The sequence below is a fragment of the Balaenoptera ricei genome, chromosome 15 (genome assembly GCF_028023285.1).
Source record: "Balaenoptera ricei isolate mBalRic1 chromosome 15, mBalRic1.hap2, whole genome shotgun sequence".
Lineage (NCBI taxonomy): Eukaryota > Metazoa > Chordata > Mammalia > Artiodactyla > Balaenopteridae > Balaenoptera > Balaenoptera ricei.
The window spans coordinates 22705472-22723538 of NC_082653.1; the positions used below are offsets into that span (position 1 = coordinate 22705472).

The 18067-nt window shown below is 35.5% G+C and overlaps 2 protein-coding genes across 3 annotated transcripts in view; one reads left to right on the plus strand and one right to left on the minus strand.

The window, feature by feature from the left end:
• The window catches only part of RBL1 (RB transcriptional corepressor like 1), a 76328-nt gene that overhangs the window by 27110 nt on the left and 31151 nt on the right, over window positions 1-18067 (plus strand). Inside the window, exons 10-16 of one of the 2 annotated variants that reach the window (XM_059897072.1) lie at window positions 770-882; window positions 1071-1174; window positions 6149-6286; window positions 7767-7946; window positions 10349-10481; window positions 14263-14529; window positions 16035-16246. In XM_059897072.1, the coding sequence (XP_059753055.1) occupies window positions 770-882; window positions 1071-1174; window positions 6149-6286; window positions 7767-7946; window positions 10349-10481; window positions 14263-14529; window positions 16035-16246 (1147 nt within the window). The remainder of the gene's footprint in view (window positions 1-769; window positions 883-1070; window positions 1175-6148; window positions 6287-7766; window positions 7947-10348; window positions 10482-14262; window positions 14530-16034; window positions 16247-18067) is intronic. The other variant, XM_059897073.1, reaches the window with a different exon arrangement.
• Window positions 14646-18067, minus strand: part of LOC132349007 (translationally-controlled tumor protein) — a 57274-nt gene continuing 53852 nt past the window's right edge. The window contains exon 3 of the transcript XR_009497609.1: window positions 14646-15121. The gene's annotated coding sequence lies outside the window, so the exon portion shown is untranslated. The remainder of the gene's footprint in view (window positions 15122-18067) is intronic.

The following is an 18067-nucleotide window of genomic DNA, read 5'->3' on the forward strand; positions in this document are numbered from 1 at the left end:
GTTGCGGCGTGCGGGCTCTAGAGCGCAGGCTCAGTAGTTGTGGCACACAGGCTTAGTTGCTCTGCAGCATGTGGGATCTTCCCAGACCAGGGATCGAACCCGTGTCCCTTGCATTGGCAGGCAGATTCTTAACCACTGTGCCACCAGGGAAGTCCATCTTGCTTTTTAATGCTACATTTTTTTTACTTGTTATTCTTTTGGCTTTGATAAGAACTAAATGCAGTTTATTGTTCCAGCACAATATATACATAAACACTGTCTATCATTTTTCTTAAATCAGATGAAGAAATCTTTCTTAAATTAGGTTTATTGAAGTATAATTTATATACAAGAGTCATCCTTTTTACTGTACAGTTGTATGAGATTTGACAAATGTATACAGTTGTATAACCATCACCACCATGATCAAAACATAGAACAGTCCCCCCAAATTTATGCCCCTTTGTAGTCAATCCCTATGCCATCCCCAGCCTCTGGAAACCACTGATATGTTTTCTGTCCTTAGAATTTTGCCTTTCTAGAATTTCATATAAATGGAAGCATAATAGAGATAATATTGACTCCCCTAATGTTGAAATTCCAAAACAATATGCCAAATGATTATATTTAAAGGCTGTAGACTGGTTTGAAATATGCTGTGTTTACATATCTAGGTTTACACCTGAGAACAGGACTTTGGTCACTAAAAACTAGACTAATTCTTGACTGAAGAAATGTTGGTACTCTGGAATTTTTTTTCTGTTAATTAGGTTCCTTTTGTATTTTTTAGATCTTGTATGCGTAATCCTATGGAAAACATTATGAAAACAGTGAAAGTAATAGGAGAGACTTTCTGCCAACACTATACCCAATCAACAGATGAACAGCCAGGATCTCACATAGGTAAGAAGACAAAACTGAAACTGATAAAGCATTGAAAGTAGATAGATTGTTCCAGGAAAAATAGAAACTCAAGTTTTTTCTTTCCCTGCAATTTTTAATATATCTGATTGTAGCTTATGTAAGTTTTGCTCTTTAGTTCTTAACAGCTACATTTATTTAGCACGTTTTCCCCTTGTTTCCCCCCGTAGATTTTGCTGTAAACAGACTAAAGCTTGCAGAAATTTTGTATTATAAAATATTAGAGACTGTAATGGTTCAGGAGACACGAAGACTTCATGGAATGGACATGTCAGTAAGTAAATTCACTCTCCCAGCCACTGGCATGGTCTACAGAACCTAAGCCTGGAAGCAATGTGTTGAGAGCCTCTGTAGTTCATTGTGGGGCTCAGCAGTTAATGGCAAACTTACCCATGATGACATGTTAATTGGCCTTAGTTGTCTTTGGCACACCCAGTGCTAGCCACCTCTAGGCAGAAATGTGAAATTTGTAAAATTTTTCTTTGATGCACCATCATTATCCTTTCCCTTTGGTCGGTTTTTTTGTCCTTCATTCCTAGCTAGCTAATAATGAAGTCCCTCAACTATTAAACCAACTGATAATTAAGATATCTAGCCATACCGCTCAGGGAGTTTTGAGGAATAAAATGTTGATGGCTTTTTTTTTTTATTGCTTCATTTTCTTTGGACATTTGATCAAGTCTGATCACTCTCTCCAATAGCTATGTAAAGGAATTTTTCTAAGAAGTCAGACTTATCATATGATCTTTGTTTCCTCCTCCTCCTCTCTCTTGTCACTCTTGGAGCCTTCTGGCCTTCAATTCCAGTAAGAAAAGTTGATGTTTGGAGGTGCTGCTTAACTAGTGTAATAAAATTTCTCTGTGTTTGCACCCTGGAAGTTTTCTTCTGTGTTGGTTCCCCATTTTTCCTGTATGCCACGTCTTTCTTTTTCATGATTTACTAATACTTGATAGAGCATATGCTCCCATAGCTTCCGGAGAAAGAAGTAAATTTTCAACTTTTTATTTTGAAATAACTATAGATTTACAGAAAGTTGCAAAAGTAGTACAGAGGGATCCCATATATCCATTTGCCCCCAGTGGTTACATTTTACATAGTATATCAAAACTAGGAAATTGACATTAGAACAATGTATGTGTCTTGCTCTTTACCCTTATATCACATGTATAGATTAGGTAACCACCACCAAAATCAAGATACAGAACTGTTCTGTCGCCACAAAGATCTCCCTCATACTACCCCTTTTTAAGTGACACTCAGTTTCTTTAGCCACTAATTTGTTTTCCATATCTAAACTTTTATAATACAATCTTATGAGTTCTTTTTGTTTATATTTGTTGAGGTTTATTTTATGACCCAGGATATGGTTTTTCTTGGTAAATGTTCTGGGCACTTGAAAAGAATGTGTGCTATTGTTTGGGTGGAGTGTTCTGTAAATGTCAGTTCTATCTTGTTGGTTAATGGTGTTGAATTCTTCTGTGTCCTTGCTAATTTTTTGTTTAGTTCTATCAGTTATTGAGAGGAGAGAAAGGTATTGAAGTCTCCAAATAAAATTGTGGATTTGTCTCTTTCTCCTTTCAGTTCTATCAGATTTTTTTTTAATTCATATAGTTTGAAGCTCTGCTGTTTGATGCATAGACATTGAGGATTACTGTGTCTTCTTGGTGAATTAATCATTTTATCATGACAGAACATCCCTCTCTGAGTCTGGTAACTGTCTTTGTTCTGAAGTCATCTGACTGATGTTTATACAGGCATACCTAGTTTTATTGTGCTTCACTTTTTTGCGCTTCACAAATAGTGACTTTTTAATAAATTAAAGGTTTGCAGCAACCCTGCATCAAGTCTGTTGGTGCCATATTTCTAACAGCATTTTCTCACTTCATTTCTCTGTGTCACATTTTGCTAATTGTAGCAATATTGCAAACTTTTTCACTACTATTGTATTTGTTATAGTGATCTGTGATTAGTGATCTTTACTATTGCAAAAAGATTACGACCCACTGAAGCCTCAGGTGATGGTCAGCATTTTTTAGTAATAAAGTACTTTTTAATTAAGTTATTTTTTTAGACATAATGCTATTGCACACTTAATAGATTATAATATAGTTTAAGCATAACTTTTATATGCATTGGGAAACCAAAAAATTTTGTGTGACTCACTTTATTGCGATATTTGCTTTATTGCATATTCACTTTATTGCAGTGGTCTGGAACCTGGTATGCCTGTATATCTTTTTCCATTCTTTTACTTTCAATCTACCTGTAACATCCTTTGAAATTAGTTTCTTGTAGGCAGCATATAGTTGAGTCATGTTTTTTTTAATCTACTCTTCAGGCTTTTTGTTTTAATAGGTAAATTTAATTTACCTATTAAGTTCAATTAAATTATTGATTTGTTAGGGCATAAGTCTGCCATTTTATACTTTGTTTTCTGTTTTGTTTTTCTGTTTTCTTTTTCCTACCTTCCTGTGGGTCACTTTGAACATTTTTAGACTGTATATCTTTGTATAGATTTTTTCTTTATTGGTTGCTCTAGGTATTACTTATACATACATAATTTCACAATCCAGTGGTATAGACATTTTATCGGCTCAAGTAAAGCGTGGAAACCTTACCTTGCCTTAAGTGTCTTTTTTAAAACTGCATGAATATCTTTATTTTATTTTATTTTTTTATTTTTTTATTTTTTGGCCACACCACGCGACATGTGGGATCTTAGTTCCCTGACCAGGGATCGAACCCACACCTCCTGCATTGGAAGCATGGAGTCTTAACCACTGGACTGCCAGGGAAGTCCAGAATGTCTTTATTTTAGACTCACACTTGGTTAATAGTTGTCTGTGTATAATTTTATGATTTAAAAGGCATTGCTCCATTATCTTCTAGATTCCAGTATTGCTAATTAGAAATCCAGTGGCATTCTAATTCTTTGTATTGGTATGTGACATGTTTTTACTTTCTGGAATCTTAGTTATCATTCTTTTATCACTAATGTTCTGAAATTTATAATAGAGTGCCTTAATCGTGGGTCTTTTCATTCATGTGTTGGGCATTCCTACAGAGTTGCTCTTTTAGCCCAGAAATTTATGTCCTGCAGTTCTGGGTCATTTTATTGCATTATTTCTTAGATAATGTATTGCCCACAATTTTATCTTTCTGGAGCTTTTATGATTCAGATAAAGAACCTTCTGGATTAATCCTCTTATTTTCTATTTCTTTGTCTTTTTGTTCTACTTCTAAGGATATTTACTCAATTTTTCACCATCCAATTCTAAAGAATTTTTTATTTTAGCTATATTTTCATTTCTAAGACTTATTTTTTGAGGTTAATTTAGATTTCTTTGAGGTTTTCTTCTGATGCCTGCATTGTCTCTGTTTCCTCTGAGTTTCTTTTCCATTTGTTTTGATCTTTGTTTTTCAGTTGGAGGCTTTCCTCAAATGTTGGATTATTCCTCAAATATTGGATTACACCTTTGTCTTTCAGTTGGAGGCTTTCCTCAAATGTCTACTTTTTGAATGAGTCACTAAAAATGAGACATTAGTAAACCCTTATGTTGACAAAACAGTTTGGCTCAAAGCTCTGTGTGCAAGAGTGAGAATAAAAGTCCAGTAGCCTCAAGTGATCATGTAGTATAGGGACCCTCAACTGTTGGTGTCTTTCAGACTTCTCTGGAATATTTCAGTTTCTTTAGAAAAGTATCTGCCTGGCTGTTGGTGTTACAGAGCAGAGCAAGGAAGGGAAACTTGGTCTCACAATTCAGTCTGCAGACTTTCACCTTAAACCACGGTCTCTTTTTTTTTTTTTTTTTTTTTTTAAAGAAGGAAGCTTCTCTCTTTTTTTTTTTTTTTTAAAGCTGCGTTTTATAGCTACTTTATTTATTTATTTATTTATTTATTTATTTATTTATTTTTGGCTGTGTTGGGTCTTCGGTTCGTGCGAGGGCTTTCTCCAGTTGCGGCAAGCGGGGGCCACTCTTCATCGCGGTGCGGGGACCGCTCTTCATCGCGGTGCGCGGGCCTTTCACTATCGCGGCCCCTCCCGTTGCGGGGCACAGGCTCCAGACGCGCAGGCTCAGCAGTTGTGGCTCACGGGCCCAGCCACTCCGAACCACGGTCTCTTTTATACCTGGTGTTCTCAAGCTCTGATTCTCTCTAGTTCAGTTTCTGTAGAGAATAATTCTCTAGATCCTTGTTGGGATAGACTAGAGACCTATCATCTGACTCCTTAGAGTGGTTGTTGGGTGGGGACCTGAGGACTTCTAACTACCATAAACTTAAAAGTCACCCATCCATGTCAGCCCCTGCCTAACCTCTACTTTCCATTCTGCCTGTGCCTTCAGTTGCTGTGTTTTTCCCAAGTTGAGTGGAGCAGATTCATTTGTTTTAAGTGTCTCTCTTCAGGCCCTTATGTTTGACCATCCTACTTTCTGCTGAGTAATTTGTCATCCTTTCATCCAGTTTCAGTTTTCATATATGTTTTGCGGTTACAGTTAACTCCTTGTTCTATCCAAGATATTTTCTATTGCTTATTCTCTTTGTTGATTTGGAATGGTATTTGAAAGAAGGATGGCAACAAACACCATTTATAGAACTGAAAACTTATGTTAAATTTTAAACTCAGTGGCGAAATAGAACTTTATCTTTTTCTTTTTTTTTTTTTTGCCACGCCACGTGGCATCGGGATCTTAGTTCCCTGACCAGGGATCGAATCCATGCCCCCTGCAGTGGAAGCATGGAGTCTTAACCACTGGACTGCCAGGGAAGTCCCAGGACTTTATCTTAGTAAAATATTTCTTTCTCTGAACTTTTAAAAATCTTAACTGTGATATACTACACCTTTAATTTTTGTGTTTTGATTAATAAACACTGCCCTCATATTGACAAAACAGTTGACATAAAACTGTCATTTAAATAAAGGAGCCCAATTCTTATGCTTTTCTCTTGGCAGGAATATTAATTATTTTATTATTTACTCCAGTTTCAAAGTAGATTGTTGTTTATGCCTCATTTGAATTTAACATCTATCACTGAGCAAGATTATATCTTATAAGAAAATTATCAGTTTAAGAACTCAGATTTTTATCTCTGGTAATCTAGTATAATATAATGTGCACTTATATAAGTTATGGTTTATAACTTATATAAGATATAAGTTTTTTTCTTGTTTCTATAGTCTTCTTTATATAATGGCAGAGGCTAAAATTGCTGAGAAATTCATTAAACTGTGGTCTTTCTCTTCCCCAAGGTTCTTTTAGAGCAGGATATATTTCATCATTCCTTGATGGCCTGTTGTTTGGAAATTGTGCTCTTTGCCTATAGCTCACCTCGTACTTTTCCCTGGATTATTCAAGTTCTTAATCTGCGACCATTTTATTTTTATAAGGTGAGATGAGAGCAAAGTTCTGTTATGGTGTGCCTCAGGTAAACATTCTGTTTGTCTTAATGCTGAAGAAGTGAGCTGTAGTGATGTCTGGAAAATATTTCCAGAGGTATTGTGAAAGCATTCCTTTTAGGGTGGAATCAAGGACAAAAGGGAGACAAAGAGGGAATCAGTAAATTAAGCCAATCACACAGCTTCAGTTTTTCCATCACTGACTTGCAAATGTGGCCAGGAACTAAGTAGTTAAGTTTGAATTTCCATATTATGAATGAAAATCATAATCCTGTTAAATAGATGTATGATGAAGAACAAAAACTCTTTCTCTCAGGAGAAAGAAAAGGTCTAAAATTAATTGTGGTCATGGTCTAGCTAATGAGGCTGTAATAACAGATGGTGCTCCTTCCCCAAATTTGAGCTAATTCGTTGTGGATGAATCTTACTTACTTACCCTTTTGTACCTGCTAGAACCTTTTTCTTACAAAACACAGAGGTCACAGCTGCAGTAACATTTAATGTTACCTGATGTCTGAATTTAAGACTGATGCTATTACTATACTGGTTGGCATAATTTAGTTAATATTTTGTCATCTGTGTTACTTGCAAATTATTGATTATAGAAAAGTTAGTTTGATGAGTTAAATTTTTATACCTAAATATACCTAAAGTTACAGAAATGCAGATCACTGAAAACCCTATCCATTTTAATTGTTGACTGAATGGAATTTAAATTCTTTTTAGTTTTGTAAGGAAAATTGCTTCTCTATATTTACTTTAATGTTTATGTATGTGTTTCCAATTTTCCATTAGGAAATATCTGTAGTTTTATCTGAGGAAAAAGTTTAGTTTTTGCCCTCACCTAATAACAATTCATTTTTATTTGTAACATCCTTTTTTCATTCAAGAAGTTAAATGCCGTTGTTTTTTAACCACATAAATAATATATACTCCTTGAAGAAAAACAGAAAATACACACAAATGTAGATATTAAAGTCATACATTATAATCCTAATTACAAATAATAATCACGATTAATATTTTTATATATATGCTTACAGACTTTGCTCTAGATATTTACTCTTATTAAAATGGAACTATAGTGTATATAAGCAAAGTTCCTTTTAAATATGTTATTCATTCTTTCTTTTGAGCTGTTGGGAGGAATAGTCTGAGAAGGGGCAGTGAATTCAAAATAGCACTGGACTGGGAACCCAAGACCTGACTTCTACCACTATTGGGCTGTTGACCACTTTCACCTATCATTGCCTCTGTTTTCCGTGTATAAAATAAAACATGAAAACCAGAAATGTATGTGAAAGTATTTTGAAGATCTTAAAAACTTCTTTATAAATTAAAAATATATTAATAAGCCATAGAATTATGGTTCAAAGGTATTCTTGGTTCTGTGTCATTAATAACAGCAGAGCTAGCCATACATGTAAGCCTAGTCTAGAACTGACTACTTGAGACCACATGACTTTCTCAGTTTTCTCTTCTCCAGGTCATTGAGGTGGTGATCCGCTCAGAGGAGGGGCTCTCCAGGGACATGGTGAAACACCTGAACAGCATTGAAGAACAGATTTTGGAGAGTTTAGCATGGAGTCATGATTCTGCGCTGTGGGAGGCTCTCCAGGCTTCTGCAAACAGAGTTCCTACCTGTGAAGAAGTGAGTTAGGGCAAGGCTAATAATCCCATCATTTTATGAAAGCAGCTTTATTGAGACGTGATTCCCATACCATACAATTCACCCATAAGTATACGATTCAGTGGTTTTTAGTATATTCATAGGTACGTGCAGTCATCACCACAGTCACTTTTGGAACACACCACCTCAACAAGAAACTTTACGTATCACTTCCCTAACCTCCATCTTCTTGACCTAGCCCCTAAGCAACCAAGTAACCTACTTTCCATCTCTATTGATTTCCCTATTCTGGACATTTCATGTAAATGGAATCATACAATATGTGGTCCTTTTTAACTGACTTTTTTTTTTTTTTTAAACATCTTTATTGGAGTATAATTGCTTTACAATGGTGTGTTAGTTTCTACTTTATAACAAAGTGAATCAGCTATACATATATCCCCATATCTCCTCCCTCTTGTGTCTCCCTCCCACCCTCCTTATCCCACCCCTCTAGGTGGTCACAAAGCACTGAGCTGATCTCCCTGTGTTATGCGGCTGCTTCCCACTAGCTATCTATTTTACATTTGGTAGTGTATATATGTCCATGCTACTCACTCACTTCGTCCCAGCTTCCCCTTCCCCTCCCCGTGTCCTCAAGTCCATTCTCTACATCTGCGTCTTTATTCCTGTCCTGCCTCAAGGTTCTTCAGAACCTTTTTTTTTTTTTAGATTCCATATATACGTGTTAGCATATGGTATTTTGTTTTTCTCTTTCTGACTTAGTTCACTCTGTGTGACAGACTCTAGGTCCATCCGCCTCACTGCAAATAACTCAATTTCATTTCCTTTTATGGCTGAGTATAACTGACTTCTTTTATTAGCATAATGATTTTAGGTTCATCCATGTTGTTGTATGTATCAGCACTTCATTCCTTTTTACGGCTTACTAATATCCCATTGTATGGATATACCAGTTTGTTTATTCATTTATCAATGGATAAACTTGGGTTGTTTCCACCTTTTGACTATTATGAATAATGCTGCTATGAACATTCATGAACAAGTTTTTGTGTGGACATATGTTTTCATTTTTCTTGAGTATATGGCTAGCAGTGGAATTGCTGGGCCATATAGTAACTCTCTTTAAGCTTTTGAGGAACTGTCAGACTGTTTTCCAAAGTGGCTGCACCATTTAACGTTCCCACCATCAGTGTATAAAGATTCTAATATCTCCACATCCTCTCCAGTGCTTATTATCTGTCTTCCTGATTCTAGCCATCCTAGTAGGCATGAAGTATTATCTCACTGTGGGTTTTTTTTTGCATTTCCCTGATGGCTAATGATGTTCAACATCATTTCATGTGCTTATTGGCCATTTCTTTATCATCTTTGGAGAAATGTCTATTCAGATCCTTTGCCCATTTTTTATTTGGGTTGTCTTTTTATTATTGAGTTATAGGGTTCTTTATATATTTTAGATACACTCCTTTATCCGATATATGATTGGTAAAACTTTTCTCCCATTCCATGGGTTGTCTTTTTACTTTCCTGATGATGACCTTTGAAACACAAAAGTTTTAAATTTTGATGATATCCAGTTTATCTATTCTTTTGTTGCTTGTGCTTTCAGTATCAGATCTAAGAAACCATTAATCCCATCATTTTTAATTTTTTAAATATCCATATAAAGAATTAAACACTTTTAATTAGTAGTGTTTACAATAAAAAGATCAAAAGCTTCTGCCTAATGCACACAAATTGCACATTTAACAGTTTAGTATCATGAGAAATTGAGTTTTTTCCCTTCACCTCTGTGTTATTCTTTAACTCTTGTCTATACATCCTTCTTTGCTTTTCTGTGTCTCCTTATACTTCATTAATCTTCTTGAGTTTTCCCCTAATCTCAAACAACTGAAAGAACTATTTAAGACTAGGAAGAACTGAAAAGATGATTTCTTAAAGCCTCTCTTCCATGCTTCTTTGGTCTTTTGCAGCAGACTGTGATTAATTGGGCAATCTTCAGTATTCATCAATATTTCCATTATGGAATTCATTGGGAATGGAAAAAACTATGAACTTAAAAGAGAAGGATTTGGGTTGAAGCCCTCGCTCTAATATTTAGTAGTAGTGTGTCCTTGGGCAGATTTCACATTTTTGAGCCTCAATTTTCTCATCCATAAGTGAAGAATAGCAGTGCCTACCTCATAGGTTTACTTCTAGTGGTCAGTAAACTTTACTAGATATATTATAAGATTAAGTGAGATGAACTCTTTATATATCTTTAACAACGTTAACTATTGAGCACTTTATGCAAGTTGGTATATTTTGTGAAGGACAGGGAAATAAAACAGTAAAAAAGTTAAGACTTCCTCATTTTTTCTGTTATGTTTTGATCAGTGGGTTTATCTGTGTGTAAAGCAGAGGGTTTTTGTTTTCTACAGGTTATATTCCCAAATAATTTTGAAACAGGAAATGGGGGAAATGTACAGGGACATCTTCCCATGATGCCAATGTCTCCTCTAATGCATCCAAGGGTCAAAGAAGTTCGGACTGACAGTGGGAGTCTTCGAAAGGGTAGGTTCAATATTGGTAAAACAATGAAAAAATAACAAAGATCTTTTTTTAGAGAAAATTTCAAGTCTTGCCTAACATATTATTAAGAAATACAATTTTTTTATCAAGATTTGAAAGGGGATGAATGTTTATGCCAACACCCCGTGTGGCTCATTGTATACTTTTTATATTAAAGTAGTAAGATGTCCACTCTGATTTTGAATCTAATCTATTTTTTAAATTGCAATGTCTATTATTGTGGAAATAGTATTTTGGCTTTTTCATAAATATACACAGCTTTTCCTCAATGCTAATGGAAAACTATTTAAGCTAAATACCTACTTTTCCAAATGTGACAAAAGTTATATTCTTTATCTCTATGTCTTTAAAGAAAAAGAAACGTTTAAAGCAGAACAAAGAACTCTATGGGATACTTAAATTCATCTAATAAATTACTTATCTATACTCTCTCAAAATAGTTCATTTGAGCCTTACTAATAGGAAGATTTTAGTGCATTATTCTTTATTTTCTCTTGTGATGTAGCAAACTGATGTGTGCATCTTCTGGATTATTTAACTCTTGGATTTTTAAAAATCACTTAAAATCTTCTGATGACAATATCCCTGAATAAACCTCAGATGTACAAGTATTCAGGTTACATAGTAAGGTAGCTCAAGACCCACTTTTGGACTATAATTGTGTGTGTGTGTCTTGCTTTACATGTAGTATAAGGTCATAAAAATGTGCACGCTGTGCATGCAAAACAATCTTCATTAAGCAAGGGGAATAATTAGGATTGTTTTATGACCTTTAAAAATCTTGTCAAACCTAAAAACTCTCTTACTGTCAATTATTAATATTTAAACAAATTTAAAAATAGTAAAAATATTTACTTAGTACACTACAATTTAAAACATTGGAAACATTGAGAATGAAAATGTTTTGTTTTTAAAAAAGTCATAAAGAATCGTTTACATGGTGCTTGCCACTTTCTTATATAACTTACAATACTGAGTGAGCTTCTTTCCTGTGCCTTGGTGAACTATCATGTTTCTTTCTAAGTTTGGACCAGATCTTAACATTTTATCCTTTGTGCTTTCAGTGTTGTGAAATATTTCTGAGAGTTCCTTTAAAGTGAAGTTTTTTGCCATCATAACTTCCTGTTGGATGTCTTCATCCTATTCATCTTAACAACTTTTCGCATTTATATCAATAAGTCTCATCTTCACACAGTTCTTCTGGCTGTATATCTAATCTCTTGAATAGCAGCAGTGTCAACATTCCTAGGGTCAGCTATTTCTTCTATAACTTCAGTAACAATTTTAATTTCACTTTCAGCATTATCACTTTTCATTTCTTTGTTGGACTTTCACTTTTATGGGGGGGGCCATTCCCTCTTTCATTTGTCTATTTTCATTTGTCTATTTTGTAAAATGCGGGTTTATCACTGGGAAATAAGGAGACAACATAACCATATGCTTTGCTGCCTGCATGAATTGAACCAGCAAATTTGCCCTGACCAATCACCAACAGACTTTGAAAGAAGTAACAGGATTGGTCACTGATCATGATGCACATCTATTTTTTACACAATGATTTATGTAAATCCTCATGGGAAAAGTTTGTAGTTTATGCAATTACTCACAGTTAATATACCATGGCAACTGAAATCTGAACCTTTTTGTTAAGGCTGTCGTTAATTTATGCTATGGTAACTGAAACTCATGCATACTTTAACTGTACAAAGCATGAACTCTGTGCGTATGCGTGTGTGTGTATCTGACTATAATGTGTATGTGTATATAATATATATTATATATATAATATATGTTATGTGTGTGTGTGTGTGTGTGTGTGTGTGTGTGTGTGTGTGTGTGTGTTTGCAGCCTAGCTAGATATCTCAGAACTAAGATCATGAAGAAATGGTCACTAAAATGTAATTCTGTCCTGGTGGTGGAATTTTGAGTGTTACCTTTTTCATTACAGTTTTTTGGTATCATTTGAGTTTTTTCAGTGAGCTTTTAAAAATTGAGATATAATTCACATCCCATAAAATTCACCCTTTTAAAATATACAATTCAGTATATTCACAAGACTATACAACTATCACCATTATCTAATTCCAGAACATTTTTATCACCCCCCCAAAAAAACCTGTATCCAATAGTAATCACTCTCTATTTCCTCCTCTACCAAGACCCTGGAACTACTAATCTATTCTTTGTCTCTATGGATCTTCCTGTTCTGGACATTTCATATAAATGGAATTATATAATATGTGACCTTTGTGATTGGCTTCTTTTACTTATCATGTTTTCAAGGTATATGTATGTTGTCGCATGTGTCAACACTTCATTACGCTGAATAATTTTTCATTGTATGGATATACTGTATATTGTTTGTTCATTCGTTTGTTAATGGACATTTGGATTATTTCCACTTGTTGTCTTTTATGAATAACGCTGCTGTGAACATTCAGGTGATATATTATTTTTATAATTAGAAGAAAAAGGTATTTTCTTATAGGGGTTCAGGCAAGAGAATCAAATAATGGAAAATCCTTAGAAAACAATAATATTGAGCCTTGACTCTGGGAGAAAAAAGACAATTTATTAACTTATATATTTGTTAAATTTTTATTGTCTACTGCAGCTTTTCCAGTACTGTGCTAGGCAGAGAATCATTTCAAGGGTCTTGCAGCTAACTTCATGGCTATAACATGAGTTTTCCCTTGAAATGTCAGCTCTGAACATTCCAAGTCAGATTCAAGGGCTGCATTGGTTTTCTTAGATATAAGGTATTCAGGTAGACTTCTGCTAAGGGGTAATGGGAGCTACAATAGAACTTTCCACTTTTTTTACTAAGACTGGAAGTCAGAGCTGCTTTTTTAACCTCCAGAATTATGGAGAGATTTTTATTAAACCATGACTATTCCCCACTTATCTCAGTAATACAGAGAGCTGTCAAATTATTGCCAGAGGTAATTTTTATACCTTTTAAACATGTTTTGAAAATAGATGACATGGCTATCTAATTATCTAGTAATTGTAAAAATAATTAGTGAAATGTTTTTACTTTAAAAACATGTTATATACCTGTAAAGAAACAGTGGGTTGAGGGAAGTAGGGGGAAAATGGTGGGAAAAGATGTAGGATTGGCTAGGAGAGGCTTTGCACCTAGTGGAGATGGAAAAGAGAGCAGTTTCTGCAGAAGGATAGCACTGGAAAAGAGGTTTAATCCATACCTTACTTTCTTTTTGATCAACACACTAATGCCTCAGATTAAGGCAAGTTAAGCAGAGTCATAACACTTCTACTCATCTTTATCTTCTAGTGGACTTATAAAAGATGATTCTGCCTCTACTAAATCAGAAAGTCACAGCTACTGCCTTAAACTGTTTGAAGTGTGGGTATGTGGCGAAGGCAAAATTGTGAACCAAATCACTGATTTTTCCTTCTAATCAGGAGTTATTTACTAGATAAGATTGGGAGACAGAAGCTAGTTGGACTACTTTTGAAATTTAGCAGTCACCACATTCTACCTCTCACCTTTTACTTTACCCTTAATATTTTGCTTCTTTAATATAGGCAGAGGTTCAAGAAACCAGGAAGATGAGTTCTCATAATTTTATTTTAAGATTTACTTCATTCTCCTCTCTCCCACTAGACTCGATTATTCCATGAGGACAGAGGCCATGTTATTAGCATAGTAACTCAATCTCTATTTGTTAAATGAGTGAGTAAAGCTGACTTATTATTTTGGAATACATGTCAAACTATTATAAATTTTTCTCTTTATTAGATACGCAACCATTGTCTCCAATTTCTGTCCATGAACGCTACAGTTCTCCTACCGCTGGGAGTGCTAAGAGAAGACTTTTTGGGGAAGACCCCCCAAAGGAAATGCTTATGGACAGGATCATAACAGAAGGAACAAAATTGAAAATTGCTCCTTCTTCAAGCATTACTGCTGAAAATATATCAATTTCACCTGGGCAAAGTCTTCTAACAATGGCCACAGCCATAGTAACAGGGACAACAGGACATAAAGTTACAATCCCATTGCATGGTAACATTTTGATGCATTTATTTTATATTTTTTCTGAGTTGGATGAAAATTTAAGAAATGTCTTATTGGATTGATCACATGGTCTTATTATTCCAGTATTTTTTCTTGAACCTGTATACTTTTTTTTTTCTTTGGCTGCGTTTGGTCTTCATTGCTGTGCACGGGCTTTCTCTAGTTACAGGGAGCAGGGGCTACTCTTCATTGCAGTGCACGGGCTTCTCATTGCGGTGGCTTCTCCTGTTGCGGAACATGGGCTCTAGGCATGCGGGCTTCAGTAGTTGCAGCACACGGGCTTCAGTAGTTGCGGCGTGAGGGCTCGGTAGTTGCGGCTCGTGGGCTCGAGGGCACGTGGGCTTCAGTAGTTGTGGCTTGCGGGCTCTAGAGTGAAGGCTCAGTAGTTGTGGCGCACAGGCTTAGTTGCTCCGTGGCATGTGGGATTTTCCCAGACCAGGGATCGAACCTGTGTCTCCTGCATTGGCAGGCAGATTCTTAACCACTTCGCCACCAGGGAAGTCCCTGAACCCATACTTTTTTTTCTCTAAGAGCAGTTTTAGGTTCATGGCAAAATTGAGCCTTCCTTGCCATCGACATCCTGCACCAGAGAGACACATGTGTTACAATTGATGAACTTTCATGGACACATCATTATCACCCCAAGTCCATAGTTTGCATTAGGGTTCACTCTTTGTTGTTGTACATTCTATGAATTTTGACAAATGTCTAATGACACATATCTACCATTATACTATTATACAGAATAGTTTCACTGCCCTAAAGATCCTCTGTGCTCCACCCTTTTGTTTTGTTTTGAACCTATAGAGGCATTCCTAGTATTATTGCACTTTGCTTTGTTGCACTTTACAGATACTATTTTTTTTTTACAAATTGAAGGTTTCTGGCAACCCTGTGTTGTCAAATGATGATTAGCATTTTTTAGCAACAAAGTATTTTTTAATTGCGGTACGTACATTGTTTTTTAGACATAATGCTATTGCACACTTAATAGATTGCAATATAGCATAAACATAATTTTTATGTGCACTAGGAAACCAAAAAATTCATGTGACTCACTTTATTATGATACTCAATTTATTGTAGTGGTCTGGAACCAAACTCTCAATGTCTCTGAGGGATGCCTGCACTGTTTTTTGAATTTTCACATTCTATAAATTTACAACCCTCTTTGTTAGGACTTATTTTATTTTCTTATCTGAGTTTTACAAATAAGTGCATTGAGCAAGAATTTTGTTTATTGATTAAAAACATCTCCTTTAGAGCTCAAAAGAAAATAATTTTATTGTTTCAGAGCAGAAATAGAAAATACGAGTATCATAACCTAGAATTACTATTTTTGTGGCTTTCTTCTAACATATTCCTATGCATAGATAGATAGATAGTAAAGAAAGGAGGGGAGGGAGAGAGGGAGGAAGGAAGCAAGGAAGGAAGAATTGACAACTTTTCTGGGGCACATTTCTAAAACTAAGAACTCTTGCTTGTACATTCAGGTATTGCAAATGATGCTGGAGAGATCACACTGATACCAATTTCCATGAATACAACTCAGGAGTCCAAAGTCGAGAGTCCTGTATCACTTACGGCTCAGTCATTAATTGGTGCTTCTCCAAAACAGACCCATTTGACTAAAGCACAAGAGGTACATTCAGTTGGAATAAGCAAACCAAAGAGAACTGGGTCCTTAGCACTGTTTTATAGAAAGGTACGTGTTTTTATAGCATCTAAAAAGGTCTCCTTTAATCAATGCAAGAAAGATTGAGTAACAGAGGGCAGCTTTAGCCTTCTTTTTTTGTGTGTGGTAAAATATACATGAAATTTACTATTTTAACCATTTTTAAGTGTACAGCTAAATGTCATTAGTACATTCACGTTGTTGTGCAGCTTCCACCACCATCCATCTCCAGACTTTTTCATCTTCCTAAACTGAAACTCTGTACCCATTAAATAGTAACTGCTCATTTCTTCCCCCCACCCCCAGCCCCTGGTAGCCATTATTCTACTTTCTGTCTCTATGAATTTGACTACTCTAGGTACCTCATATAAGTGGAATTATATAACGTTTGTCCTTTTTTGACAGGCTTATTTCACTTAGCATAATGTTTTCAAGGTTCTTCAATATTGTAGCATGGTCATAATTTCCTTCCTTTTTAAGGCTGACTAATATTCCATCGTATGTATATACCATATTTTGTTTATCCATTCATCTATAGATGGACATTTGGGTTGTTTCTACCTTTTGGTTATTGTGAGTGAATAGTGTTGCTATGAACATTGGTGTACAGGTATCCAAGTCTGCTTTCAATTCTTTTGGGTATATACAGAAGTGGAATAGTAATTTTCAATTTAATTTTTGAGAAAATGCTATACAGTTTCCCACAGTGGCTGCACCATTTATATTCCTGCCAGCAACATACAAGGGTTTTTCACAATATTGTGAAATACAAGTGTTTTTCTCTTTCTGACTTACTTCACTCTTTATGACAGTCTCTAGATCCATCCACCTCACTACAAATAACTCAATTTCATTTCTTTTTATGGCTGCGTAACATTCCGTTGTATATATGTGCTACATCTTCTTTATCCGTTCATCTGTCAATGGACACTTAGGTTGCTTCCGTGTCCTGGTGTTGTAAGTAGAACTGCAGTGAATATTGTGGTACGTGACTCTTTTTGAATTATGGTTTTCTCAGGGTATATGCCCAATAGTGGGATCGCTGGGTCATATGGTACTTCTATTTTTACTTTTTTAAGGAACCGCCATACTGTTCTCCATAGTGGTTGTATCAATTTACATTCCCACCAGCAGTGCAAGAGGGTTCCCTTTTCTCCACACCCTCTCCAGCATTTAATGTTTGTAGATATTTTGATGATGGCCGTTCTGAAGGGTGTGAGGTGATAACCTCATTGTAGTTTTGATTTGCATTTCTCTAATGATTAGTGATTTTGAGCATCCTTTCATGTGTTTGTTGACAATCTGTATATCTTCTTTGGAGAAATGTCTATTTAGGTCTTCTGCCTATTTTTGGATTGGGTTGTTTGTTTTCTTGATATTGAGCTGCATGAGCTGCTTGTATATTTTGGAGATTAATCCTTTGTCAGTTGCTTCATTTGCAAATATTTTCTCCCGTTCTGAGGGTTGTCTTTTCGTCTTATTTATGGTTTCCTTTGCTGTGCAAAAGCATTTAAGTTTCATTAGGTCCCATTTGTTTATTTTTGTTTTTATTTCCATTCCTCTAGGAGGTGGGTCAAATAGGATCTTGCTGTGATGTATGTCATGGAGTGTTCTGCCTATGTTTTCCTCTAAGAGTTTTTATAGTGTCTGGCCTTAAGTTTAGGTCTTTAATCCATCTTGAGTTTATTTTTGTGTATGGTGTTTGGGAGTGTTCTAATTTCATTCCTTTACATGTAGCTGTCCAGTTTTCCCAGCACCACTTATTGAAGAGGTTGTCTTTTCTCCATTGTATATTCGTGCCTCCTTTATTAAAGATAAGGTGACCATACGTGCGTGGGTTTATCTCTGGGC